The sequence below is a fragment of the Ranitomeya variabilis genome, chromosome 1 (assembly GCF_051348905.1).
Source record: "Ranitomeya variabilis isolate aRanVar5 chromosome 1, aRanVar5.hap1, whole genome shotgun sequence".
NCBI lineage: Eukaryota > Metazoa > Chordata > Amphibia > Anura > Dendrobatidae > Ranitomeya > Ranitomeya variabilis.
In genome coordinates, this window is record NC_135232.1 from 992991936 (window position 1) to 993005769 (window position 13834).

General features: G+C 37.3%; 1 protein-coding gene across 3 annotated transcripts in view; it reads right to left on the reverse strand.

Annotated features, from left to right (window-relative positions):
* Nucleotides 1-2277: 2277 nt before the first annotated feature.
* Nucleotides 2278-13834, reverse strand: part of SPOCK3 (SPARC (osteonectin), cwcv and kazal like domains proteoglycan 3) — a 524762-nt gene continuing 513205 nt past the window's right edge. For 2 of the 3 annotated variants that reach the window (XM_077279469.1, XM_077279470.1), the window contains exons 7-11: nucleotides 12838-12957; nucleotides 10476-10697; nucleotides 8100-8162; nucleotides 7325-7462; nucleotides 2278-6423 (exon numbers count right to left, since the gene is read on the reverse strand). In XM_077279469.1, coding sequence (XP_077135584.1) covers nucleotides 6257-6423; nucleotides 7325-7462; nucleotides 8100-8162; nucleotides 10476-10697; nucleotides 12838-12957 — 710 coding nt within the window. In that variant the 3' untranslated portion in view covers nucleotides 2278-6256. The remainder of the gene's footprint in view (nucleotides 6424-7324; nucleotides 7463-8099; nucleotides 8163-10475; nucleotides 10698-12837; nucleotides 12958-13834) is intronic. The other variant, XR_013220006.1, reaches the window with a different exon arrangement.

The following is a 13834-nucleotide window of genomic DNA, read 5'->3' on the forward strand; positions in this document are numbered from 1 at the left end:
AGAGGTAGATTTGCTTTTGTTTTTTTGGGAATAGATATTATATTTTGATTGCTTTTTACTGCATTTTTTGCAGTGTTGCAGCTACCAAGTACATGCAATTGTGGAATTTAGATTTTTTTTACACAGTTTACTGATTGGGTTGATTAATTTTAACGTTTCGTACATCGGGCTTGCTGTATATAGGAAAAATCACTGTCTCGTTTGAAGCTCTGCCACAAGCTGGGCTTTAATGGCATGGGAGTCTTCAACAGACTGGATCCTTCTCCATGGATATAAAATCTTTGTCTTTGTTGGTAAAGTTATAAAAACATATTTACATCAAAATCATTGTCCATCCTTCATCCATAATCCTTTCCTAAACTACCGTGGTTGTTTCAATTTTTCGCAGTGACACTGCTCCAAGCTCCAGAAAGAAATAAACTATTACCATGAGCTGACTTTTTCCTTCTAAGTCTTAAACAGACCCCTGCTATATCAACCCATCGGTACCCGACAATCATGTCACAGGGCGACTACTGAGACCAGTAGAAAAAAAAGCACTACTGTACAATATGCATACTAGAAGTTAAATGATAATATAAGAAAAACTTTATTGGCACACAATTACAAAAAGTTAAAACATAAGTAAAAGCATGTGGGTCCAACCACTCAAGCTCTTGCTCTCTATTTATAAGTGACGATACAGAAAAAAACATATATATGTAAATCTCTATGCCCACCAATAATGACCATGAATCATGTGAATCATTATTAATAAACCTTTATTTGGAAAAATGTGGTCAATATAATGACTGCTATGGCTATAGAGCACACTGCAATAGATTAGTGGTGAACAAACTGCTATTGAACCACTACGCGTTTCAGCAGCGGGCTGCTACCTTCCTCAGGTGATTTATAGACAGTGTAGGAAGTGACACATTAAATAAGGGTAGTGACCAATGGGATGGAAGCATTCAATGATGTCAATCAACCCTTGGTAACAAGCGGTCAGCTGTCAGAAATGCAGCAATAAAACCAAGACGAAAAAAAAATCAATAGTCCAAAAATGATCAAAAAATAAAGTGACATAAAATATAAAATGTGCAATATATAAATGTAAACATATATAAAATATATCAATATCATGATAAAATAAAATATAAAATTTGACCTAAAGATAATATATTTCATAGTAATTCAACCGCCTAATCTCCTGCAAAACATTTTTTACAAAATATTTATCATACACAATCTAAAAATATTAATAACAGATTATACTGTAGCATATAAAATTCTTATTTAACCCCTTACCGACCTGCGCCGTACTATTACTGTGGAGGTCGGATCCCCTGCTTTGCTCCGGCACTGAGCCCGCATTAAAGCCGGGACATGTCAGCTGTTTTGAACAGCTGACATGTGCCCACCATAGCGGCGAGTGAAATCTTAATTCACCCGCCGCTATTAACTAGTTAAATGCTGCTGTCAAATGCCGACAGCGGCATTTAACCGGTGTTTCCTGCCATCAGGCCGGAAATGCGCGCATCGCCGATCCCCGTCACATGATCGGGTGTCAGTGATGCGTCGGCATAGTAACCTTGAGACCTCTATGGTTATGGATGCCGGCTTGCTGTGAGCACCACGCCTGTGGTCGGCGCTCATAGCAAGCCTGCAATTCACTGGTCAGCCGGGACGCGGCCTCGCTCAATCCAACTGTATGGAGCGAGGCCTCACCCACTAGACAAATGTGTAACTCATACATACTCTCCGTTCCCAGGTCAGAAACTGGTGAAGCCCAGTAGTGCACAGTGTGTGTACCACGTAGATTCATTCACGGAGTAACTGCAGACTTATTGATTTGGACTGGACAACCCCTCTAATATCAATGTTATATATCTCAAGCTAAGAGTTCCTGGTCTTATATGGATTTATTTTAATTTAGTATAGCTGATGTACCCAGTTTACTACGCATGTTGCACACTCATAAGGTCATCGCAGGGTTCCTTTCTCTTTTTTTAACAATTATTTGAACTTCAATTTTTAGATTATATTTCTCTGTCAATAGTTATTTTTAAGTATGAAATCTCAATTTCCAAAGTTGAAGTATGATTTTTTTCACTGCTATGTAGATTCAACTCTTTATATGTATGTGACATAAAAGAACAACTGAATAAATTTAAAAAATTGTCATAGTAGGAAAAAATCAATCCTTATTGATTTGTCTTTACCAAAACTGGAGAATACATTTAGACCAACATCATGCATTTTACATATATTAAAACCTAGAGAAAACAACCTCAGTTGGTTACAAGAGTCTTTATTTTGCAAACTATACATAAACTGTATAAAAGAAAATGTATTTTCTCAATTATACATAAGATAAACATTAAATTTAGTCAAGAATACTTTTCAATTCAAACTAACTCTTTGTTGCAATAATGCAAAAATTAAGATAAACATTTCCAGGGTATCGACTTGGAAAGTAACAGCCCAACTGTGCTGAGATGCTGTGTTGCTCCCATGTTATTTTGGATATATTTCTGTATACAAGAAGGTAGTGGAGTTTTATTAAAGTTCTTCACAATGAAACAACATGCTAACATAAATATAGTGATTAAAGAAAGCTTTATACTCATAACGATTAAATGCAAACATACACAGTAATCATAAGCATTATCCATTTTACATGGAGGCTACAGAACAATAAAAAGGGCACATATCTGCTTCTCAGCAGCTCTATGGTAATAGGGAAAGTGTTTGTTTAGCTCATGCCTAATAACATTCTCTTTATATTCATTGTGCAAGGCACCCCACATAATGCTAAATCAGTGAATAATGTGGAAAAAATAAAAATGAAAATCTAAATACGTCAAGTACAGTTTCACTATTCCTCTAGTTGCCTCTTTGACCAGATTTGACCAACAAACTTAAGTTTTATGCCTCATGCACAAGGCCAAAAGAGGATTATACAAAAAGTTAAAATAACGCTATTAACCTGCAGATATGGAGTTAATCTGCAGGTTTATTCTGACACCATGCGGTACCTTCAATGAGCACCCTGCTGCTGGGAGAAAATGAACTCTATTCTGCCACTGTGCCTTGGCAACATTCGGCTTCCAGTCTAAGGGGTGGTTTCAGTCACTACTCTGTGTATAGAGAGCAGAAGCTGTAAGTACACCTCGGCACTGAGTGATAGCTGGCCCTAATGCTGAGCTGGCTGTCAGTCAGTGCCAGGGTGCACTTACAGCCACCGCTCACTATACAAGGAGTGGTGACTGAAAATATGCCGGCGCCACTCCTATGACTGGAAGCCGTACACTGCTTAAGATAGCTAAAGTCCTCCCAGCAGTGGGGCGCTCAGTGAGGGTGCCGCACAGTGTAACAATGCTATTAACCTGCATATTAACCTCATATCTGCAGGTTGATATTGTTATTTTACATGCCAGGTTCCCTTTAAGTCACTGAACCATTTCAGGCTAAATTAGAGAACTGAAATTTAGGAGAAATATATCCCATTTCTTTTTAGAAATAGACTCATACGAAACTTAAAAAAATGAATCTGACATGTTCAATTTAATGCTATTTTATGGAAACATTAAAATATAATATGTAAAGTATGATATCATGTCCTGCAACAGACTCATTATGCATGGCCTAAAGGTTCTTTTACATGGACTGACAGTTTGCAAGATACGACCACCGATCGTAAACTTTTACCGATTATTTGAACGTCTATTTACCTAGGCAGACCAAAGTAAATAATGCGCACTGTGAGATCTCTACTAGATGGTTCAGTGCACATAGGCTGCCATGGTTCTCAGCAGTGCGAGCCCTGTTTACAGAGGACAATGCACCATCAAAAGCAATTAATTTATTGTGCTGCACAAAAGATCATTTCACCCGATGAAAGAACGTTTTGCTCATTCATTGGGTGGTCATCATCATCAGCCTGTTTACATGTTAAGATAAAAGTGAAACGAGCATTCACAATTATATTGCAGTGCGAATGTTCCTTCACTGTGTGCATGAGGCTTAACTTGTTTGAGAATAAAGATATAAAGAAAATGTTTTATTCAAAAGATTTTTGGCAATCCTAATCACAAATACATTTGCATTTTTAAGTTAAAATAACATCAGTATCAAGAAATAAAATTTGCTTCCTTAAATTTTGTAGGATGTACAGAAAATAAATCAAGCGATACATTTACATAGTAACATAGTAACATAGGAAGAAATGATGAATTTACTGTAGAGAATTACTCAGTATTTATTACAGTATTTTTTACAGCATCAGGCAACCTAAATCCCTAATCAAAAACCTTCTGAATGTGAATGTGCCTCCTGAAAAATATATATTTTATAATATTTTTGGAATGAGTTGCAAGGCACACTGTTCCTGAGCATTGTATACAGACCCTCTCAACTGCCTTTAGCAACTTTGTTAGGATATATATATATAGCTCCCACATGCATCCGGTGATTGTATAAAAAATACACTATAATGGTGAGAACATAGTTGGCTGCTTTAACAAAGTCAGTTGTAGGGTTGTCAATGGGCATTATACTAAAGGGTTTACTAGAATTAGTATATTTTGAAGAAAATCAAAGCCACAGATTGCTGTAGCCTGACCTAACTTCAAAGGCAAACATTTTTAAAATTTTTTTGTGTAATCTTTAATGTTGAAAGAGAACGTACTGTACTTCAAGAATATATGCAGTAGATTAACTTATGTTTCTAACATTTGGTTTGTACAAAAAGAGTTTATTTCAATTCATATATGTATTTTTTAACCACAGTAGAAAAAATACATATGTAGTAATTTTTATGGCAGAAGACAGGATGAATATATTTTATTATTTACATTTGAATAATAAACCTTTCTGTTCTAATCCCAACCATCACAAATCATAGTCCGTCACATGTTGCATCCAGGCAGAGCAATGCTGATTATGTGGCTCGGTTAACACTCTTAAGGTACCGTCACACTAAGCGACGCTGCAGCGATAGCGACAGCGATGCCGATCGCTGCAGCGTCGCTGTTTGGTCGCTGGAGAGCTGTCACACAGACCGCTCTCCAGCGACCAACGATGCCGAGGCCCCCGGGTAACCAGGGTAAACATCGGGTTGCTAAGCGCAGGGCCGCGCTTAGTAACCCGATGTTTACCCTGGTTACCAGCGTAAAAGTTAAAAAAACAAACAGTACATACTCACCAGCGCGTCCCCCAGCCTCTGCTTCCTGACACTGACTGAGCTCCGGTCCTAACAGCACAGCGGTGACGTCACCGCTGTGCTTTCACTTTCAGTTTAGGGCCGGCGATCAGTAAGAGTCAGGAAGCAGAGGCTGGGGGACGCGCAGGTGAGCATGTACTGTTTGTTTTTTTACATTTTACGCTGGTAACCAGGGTAAACATCGGGTTACTAAGCGCGGCCCTGCGCTTAGTAACCCGATGTTTACCCTGGTTACCAGTGTAAAATATCGCTGGTATGGTTGCTTTTGCTTGTCAAACACAGCGATACACGGCGACCTAGCGACCAAATAATGTGCAGACCTTCTAGCAGCGACCAGCAATTTCACAGCGGGATTCTGATCGCTGCTGCGTGTCAAATACAGCGATATCGCTCCCTAGGACGCTGCAACGTCACAGATCGCTGGCGACGTTGCTTAGTGTGACGGTACCTTTAGATTATGCATTACCTACAGTGTAGCATATGTATTATCATGCTGAACGACTAACAAAATCCATATTATGATTCTAACATAAACAAAGAAAAGATAAAATAATAACAACTCTAGAAGCTGAATAAACTAACACATTTCTGGACTTCTGCATCTTCTGGGGAAAGCTGTAAACATATGCTGACATTTTGGATTGACTGGTTTACTCCTATACCTAGTTCTTACTTTTAGGTGGTATATCTTAATTTCCATATAGAAGACCCATATATGTCCAAGTCATGACCAGTGACCTTTACGCTAAAACTATATTTTTCAAAATTGTTGTGTGGGTATCAGTTGTCTATCGTCAGTTTGTACCTCCAATGTGTTGTCTTCTTGTTAAATGCATACAAAAAGCTCAAACGCACATAAATGAAACAAAAGTCTATGACTCCAGCCTTACTTGGTATGATCATACAAAATATACACGTTGTCTGCTGTTTATTTCTGTTTTTAATTTTCAAATCCTTTTATCTTGGCGGTGGCATGAGCAAAAGGTTTTTCCTAAGTGATGTCTTTTCTTGTAGACATGAAAAATATAATGAATTTTGTTTTATGTTGTGTCAAATATATCCATCCTCATCTTCTTCATCCTCATCATCTCCCCCTTCATCCTCATCATCGTCATCAATTTCATCTTCATCGTTCATCATTTCTTCGTCATCCTCATCATCTGACCAGTCATGAAAGTCCCCACTTCCAAAATCTCCTGATGTTTCTGAATCAGTACCTGTCATTAAAAACATTACAAATTAATGTTTTATATTGTGTATTATTGACAAGAAACATATATATTCTTTACATATTTAGCTTATAATATCTACAAAAAAACTCTGGAAAAAAAATCTTTGGACCTTCTGACATTACTTATGTAAATAATCAACTTATTTTCAGTCTCAAAGGGCTTTCACACATAACAGAGTTATGTGTAAAGAGCTTGTATAGTTGCATACTCTTCCTACTGCTCCATTAGTTGATGTATGACACTGTATTACCTGTATTATCTGCCATTCAATAAAGAAGTCTACCATTTTGTATAGTGCACCATACAGGAATAAGGTCCATAGTAGAAGCACTCCCATCAAAGTTTTTATCCACTTAATATATTGCAGTCATCATATTATATAGCACTGTGTACTTACAATTGCTCATTTTGCCTTTCTACCCAGCTAATTCTTTTCTTCTCTTTTTTTTGCAGCTGTATGTAGAAAGAGGAATTATCTTTTCCCAGATTTAATATTCCCCCTCTTCAACTTCTGACCCAGCTTCTCTTCCTTCCCCCGCCATAGACTTTTGCAGTAACTCATGAAATCTGCTCAGAAGATTGACCTCTTGTTACTACATAGGGCTTAGAAGAATTCAGATTTTTTAATCATGTGATGTCATTGATCTAGTGGACAGGGAAGAATTAGCTAGGTAAAAAGGCAAAATGAGCAATTGTAAGAACACAGTGTTATATAATATGATGATTGCGATATATTAAGAGGATAACAACTTTGACGGGAGGATTTAAATGCCAGAAGATCCATAGATCAGTGGAGTTCTGTCATCTTCTGAGGTTGTATGAACAGTAAGTTATCTTTAAATAAAGTTTTGCTTAGGCTTAGAATATAGATATTAAAAGTAAATACCACACTCTGCGGATCCTGCTTTCCTGGATCCGGTAACTTCATTTCCATATCTATCAACACACCAACACTGACCAACGCTTCCATGACATTGAGCTGATTTGTAGTAGCCATCTTCATCACAGGCTGGGATATAGTAACCTTTTAGAAATAAAAATAATAGTTATTGTGATAATAATCATCACTACACCAGGCTTCACATGACAGAAAAGTAGACTTTATAGAAGGACATAACTGTCAAATGTTTGAAGGGTTTGGCCACTTTTTATTTTTAGGGCCACTTTCCTCACAAACCGACCAACCCTTCTGTGCATAAAATGGCTGCTGGTGAAGGAGCATTACCAGACGTGTACTCCTGCCGCCTCCAGTGGAAAAGCAGCTTTCCCATGTGATGTGTTTTACTATTGGAGAACACTTATAGACTGGTCAGCTCACATGCTCTTCCACCAGCAGCCATATGGACAAAAGTGCTGATCAGTTTGTGAAGAAAATTGCATTGACAAGAGAAAATGGCCAACCTAGCACGGTGGCTCAGTGATTACCACTGTTGCTCTGCAGTAATGGGGTCCTAGGTTCAAATTCCACCAAGGACAACATCTGCAACCAGATTGTATGTTCTCTTTGTATTTGCATGAGTTTCCTCCCACAACATGTATAAATTGATAAATCCCACCCTAAAAAAATAAAAGGAAATAAGTAACAGAAAAGTGTAGAATAACTTGTTTTAAAATAGAAAGAAATAATAATAAAAACATTTGCCAACTAACTAGTAACTCACCAAGAAGCTTTTTTAATCCTTGCTGCTTCTGAATGTTGTTAAATTCAGTCTGACATGGGGGATCTGTGAATAGTCAAGTATTTATGAATATGCATATTTACATCATACCAGGCTTTTGTGATTCATAGCTCTCATTCTAATGACTCGTTTACATGAATGTATTTTCAGCCAGAGTGACATATCCATGAAAAGAACAGATAGCTCTCGGACCAATGTTATTTAATGGGGCAGTTCAGATGAAAGATTGTTTTCACTTACTGATATGTGTAAAAAAAAAAATCTCAGCATGTACTAGTTTCTTCCACAAATCAGAGACGCAGCCATTCACATCTATGGGTGCAAAAAAATTGAATGCTCTGATGGAGCTACATTATAACATCCGGTTATTACTGGTAAATTGCAATTCTGTAACATGGGAATCTGCAAATGATCTGACATACCGGAAGTCAGAGGTTGTAACAGTCACAAGCTCTCAATGTAAGTCTGTGAAACCCTTGTTCTGGTCTCATTCTGGTTTTCATAGACTTATATTGAGTTGTGACTTTTACAGTGGGTACGGAAAGTATTCAGACCCATTTACATGTTTCACTCTTTGTTTCATTGCAGCCATTTGGTAAATTCAGAAAAGTTCATTTCATTAATGTGCTCTCTGCACCCCATCTTGACTGAAAAAAACAAATGCAGACATTTTTGCTAATTTATTAAAAAAGAAAAAGTTAAATATCACATAGTCATAAGTATTCAGACCCTTTGCTCAGACACTCATATTTAAGTCACATGCTGTCCATTTCCTTGTGATCCTCCTTGAGATGGATCTACTCCTTCATTGGAGTCCAGCTGTGTTTAATTAAACTGGTAAGACTTGATTTGGAAAGGCACACACCTGTCTATATAAGACCTCACAGGTCACAGTGCATGTCAGACCAAATGGCTGCAATGAAACAAAGAGTGAAAAATGTAAAGGGGTCGGAATACTTTCCATACCCACTGTAGATTTCTTCAGCAAACACTGGGGTGATCCGGCAGGTCACAACCTGCTGGAGACTGATATGAGCAGCATAGATAAAAGGTGAAAACGGCAACTGATAAATGTGACACTAGGGTCAGAGAACTTAGATTAGCAGCACCACTCCAGCACTGCAATAAAAAAAAAATACTGAAGTGGTGCTTTAAGTGTTTCAGCTCAGTGTGGGGAGATTTTTTAAGCTAAATGTAACACAATCCTATCACAATTTGCACTGAAAAACGGGGAGTCCGACATCGGCAAACTCTTATGCCTGATGTCGGAAAGGGGTTAATAAATTTAGAGAATTTTCATACTGTCTAGTCTAAGTTCATTATCTAAATGTTAGGCAGTATTGATAAATATGCTCCATTGTTATTTCCATTTTGGAGTATAATAAAATATCCCAGGTGACTAAATCACCAATTTTAGGAACAGTCTTTGTAATGCAACAATATAGGGCACAATACTCTGATTCCAGCTATGTGTCACCTATTAGGATGTGTGCTGTAGTTTAAATACAGTGTTTTATCAGCAGGAGATTAACACTGCTGGACTACTAATCTGTGCAACCACGCCCCACCACGGATTGGCAGCATGCTCACAATGCATAGGGTAGACCCATGAAGCTGCCACTCAGGGGTGTGGGTGGATGTGGTTATACCCATAGCAGAAGACTTAGATCTAGTAATGAGCAAATATACTCGTTACTCGAGATTTCCCGAGCATGCTCAGGGGTCCTCCAAGTATTTTTTAGTCCTCGGAGATTTAGTTTTCATTGCCGCAGCTGAATGATTTACATCTGTTAGCCAGCATAAGTACATGTGGGGGTTGCCTGGTTGCTAGGAAATCCCCACATGTAATCAAGCTGGCTAACAGATGTAAATCATTCAGCTGAGGTGAGGAAAACTAAATCTCCAAGCACTAAAAAATTCTCGGAGGTCACCCGAGCATGCTCGGGAAATCTCGAGTAACGAGTATATTCGCTCATCACTACTTAGATCTGCTACATCTATTAGACAAAACAGATTTTCTATAAAAACAACACCAAGCAGCCCAGTAAGTGACACATTCTATGTTATGTTGCTTTCAGATAACATCGCTAAAACCTGCTGACTGATTCCCTTTAAACCATTACCATATGAAATTTTATTTAAATAATATAGATTACTTAATTATATTAAACAATTAAAACCATATACTTGATGTTAGTACGTGAAAATCACTCTAAGAAGATTTTGTAGAATTTTTAAGATTTGTTATTTACAATGGTCTGCGATACAATGTATTAATCTCAGTATTGTTCTCTATGCAATACTACATTGAGCTTTTGAAAAAACACTCCCCATGTCTACAAATATCTTTGAGCTTACCTTGCTGTCGCTGGAAGCAGTAGCACCACTCATTGTTTGATATTAAACTGTCCTTGTATGTGTCACATGTATTGAAGAAAGCCTTTGTACACTGCTCATTCTTGTCAATATAAATGCTTCCGAGCTCAGACTGATCCAGCAGCAGGTCATAATTCCGATCGAGTCTATTAAACATCCACCCAAGAGAATCCCGGCAAATTGGCAGAATGCTAGTATCAAACCCTAGGAGGCAGATAAACAAAAGTTATTTAGTACTCAATGGGTCAGTAACATCATTTTCTCAAAAGTAATAAAAGATAACCACACACATTACCATATTTATGTGCCAAATGTCTCGTGCAGAATTACTGTATATCTTTTATATTCACTTTAGTACAGAAATGAAAGCGTGTAAACGTAATATAAATGTTATTTCTGTAAGGTGTTTAATAAAAACATGTCTGTATTGTGCTGCAATAAAATTATATAAAATATAAACTGTGCTATAAAACATTGTGGTTATGGGGCCGATGCACCTTGCACTGCAGACATCTGTTTAACGTCCTTAAAGGATTAAACATTTCAGTACTAAAACCCTAGAAATTGAATGGTTTTAATCTCAAATGACACAGCTTTAAGTGATTTTGCACACATCGTGGTTTAATAGCTCTACCCTTTTTTTTAGTTTGCTTGACAAATAAACACATTTTTTATTTAGTGACATGAAGAGCTGCTTTTTTATACTTTTAAGCCTAATTCTGTTGTCAGTTTTTCTCATAAACTAAAAAAATAAAATAGATTTTCATCAATGTTTGATTTCTCATGTCTGTTTTTACCATCAGTATTTTTAACATTTTTGTCGTATGCAATAAAAAACGATGGAGGTTTCTTAAGCTTCTTCTAGCAGTCAATGACAGCAGTTTTTCATGGACACAAAGACTTGCTTAAATGAGGTTCATCCACAACTTAGATAAAAAATTAACATATTGCCATTCTTTATTTTGAGGACCCTTGGTCTAAAAAAAAAACCATAGACGTGTAAGTAATCCCTTAAACTACAATGGGAATGTGCTCTATCTGTGAAAAAAGGGATAGAACACATACCATACGTGAAAAATGGACATCTCAAAAAGGCCTTAGACTTTGTTTAGAAACAGATTTTTTTGTATGTTTTGTGCCTTGTAGAAAAAATGCTGAGATTACCATGTATTTCTGTGGCTTATTTTTTACGCTGAGGGTACCAGCAATTTTGTCCAGCCCATTTTGGGGGTTTTGCGTGAAATTATGTCCAAATTGCTTTTTTTCCTGTTTTTTTTGTGTTGTTCCAATACATACAAATGAAGCAAACATGTATAACAAAATATGTGTAATTGCAATCATTTTCTGTGAGAAATACTACATTTTCTGTAACAATTTCTAGGGTGCCAACACTTTCAGCCATGACTGTACATAGGCTGAGTGAAAATGACAATGATGAGTGTGAAAAGTGAACCAAGGAGGACCTCAGTCCTGCTAGCGAGCATGGAAAGATGTATGCTGAAATGCTTGTGAAATGACAGGCATTACCATGTAGCAAAGGGATGATTATTGTATAGCCATGCTTTTAGACACTGGCTATAAAAGCAAAAATGGGTGTTTCCCCCCCCCCCCATAAAAACACTAATTTTTTCACTCCTAGTTGAGAAGCCATTGCTTCTTGACTTCTTTCTGCTACCTAAATAAATGGATAATTTTTGCATGACTAAAGAATATGACATTATTTATTCATTTTGCAAATAGCAAACCTCTAGCAGATTGCAAAATGGAGGCAATTTTTGTGTGGTTTGTTAAGAAATTAACATAGCTACTTCTGTATCTGAGCAGGTAACTTATTGCTGTCTGTTGAGATAATTTTTGGACAGTCTGTGAAAAAGCTATTATTTCTTCATTTAGCAAAGGACAAACCTCTTGATACTCTTAATACTCCTCCAACAGGGCACATTTTGCACATTCCCTTGTGAAAAAGCTATCTATTCTTCCCTCTGCACTAATTATATATGAAAACCGGCAACACAGTCATCTGCCCCCAAAAAGAAACAATTTTTGGACCGTTAACTGTTGGCTACCAGCAGTTACCATCCATTTATATAGTCAGGTCACTTTGACATTTCTACTGCTCTATTTGTGTTTAAGATCTCTAAAAAGGTTGAATGCAGCCCCAAGAGACCTCAGTATATTACACATCTTTTCTAGGCAGTTTAAGGCTAGGCTATGCTGCACATTTTGATTATTTTATTTGCTGAAAATTAATTTTTGAGAAAAATAAATCAAACCCAGTGAATTTGAGCTTCAAAAGATTCAATGATTTTCTGGTAGTCATAACGGAATAAAAATGATTTCTTACTGCTTCTTTCTGGTCTAGAAGTAGATTTGGTTTTCTTTTTCTGGAATCCACTTTCATGTAGTGCTTTAAACCAGTCTCTTAGTCGATTAGCAATTTCTCGGAACTCTTGATCAGTGCACACTGAAAATAACACAAGAAAACACTGAAGTTAAATTTTAGGTGACACATAGATCACATTTCCACATCGGCAATGACTATATTTCTATTTAATCATTTTGCCTTATGTATTTGCTTTGCTGAAAGTACGTTACAAATCTAATATTCTTTAAATGCATGTTCGAGGTTTGGCGCACTGAACTTTCATAAGTAATATTTGGACACTAACAAAGTCAATGACTGGCAGCAGTATACATTCTATAATATTAGCATAGTGTAGCATGTTATGGATGTTATACCTTGATACATCTATATGACGTAAAATATGGGATAACATCAAATATAAAAAGTATTTTAAAATTATTGTCAAATATAAAGCTACATGAAATTTACATACTAAAATTACAGGACTATCTTGTCAATTTGTGTCATTAAAACCTGTTAAGATGTGTCTGACAAAGTAGGTCCCTCTCACCCTCTCAAAAGACACATAATTTGCTTAAGGCCGGAGTCACACTAGCAAGGAATATGGACGTGTGCTATGCGATAAAACATCACATAGCACTCGGACCGCTGATACTCTATGGGGCAGCTCCCATCACCAATTTTTTCTCGGCCTTATTATATGTGCAAGTGAAATCGCAGAATGCTGCAATTGTCATGACACTCGGCCGAGTCTCGGCTCTCTTGCACCCATATAAGTCTATGGGTGCGAGTGACACAGTGCACATCACTCGGCTATCACCCAAGTGCGGTGCGATTTACGCCGACGCTGGCAGTGGAGGAGATGGAGAAATTACTTTCTCCATCTCCTCCGCAGCTGTGCTCAGATTCTCTCTATGTGAGAGGCTTGGAGCACAGTAGAATGACACTCGGCTCCCACTGGCAGCACAGCAGGAGC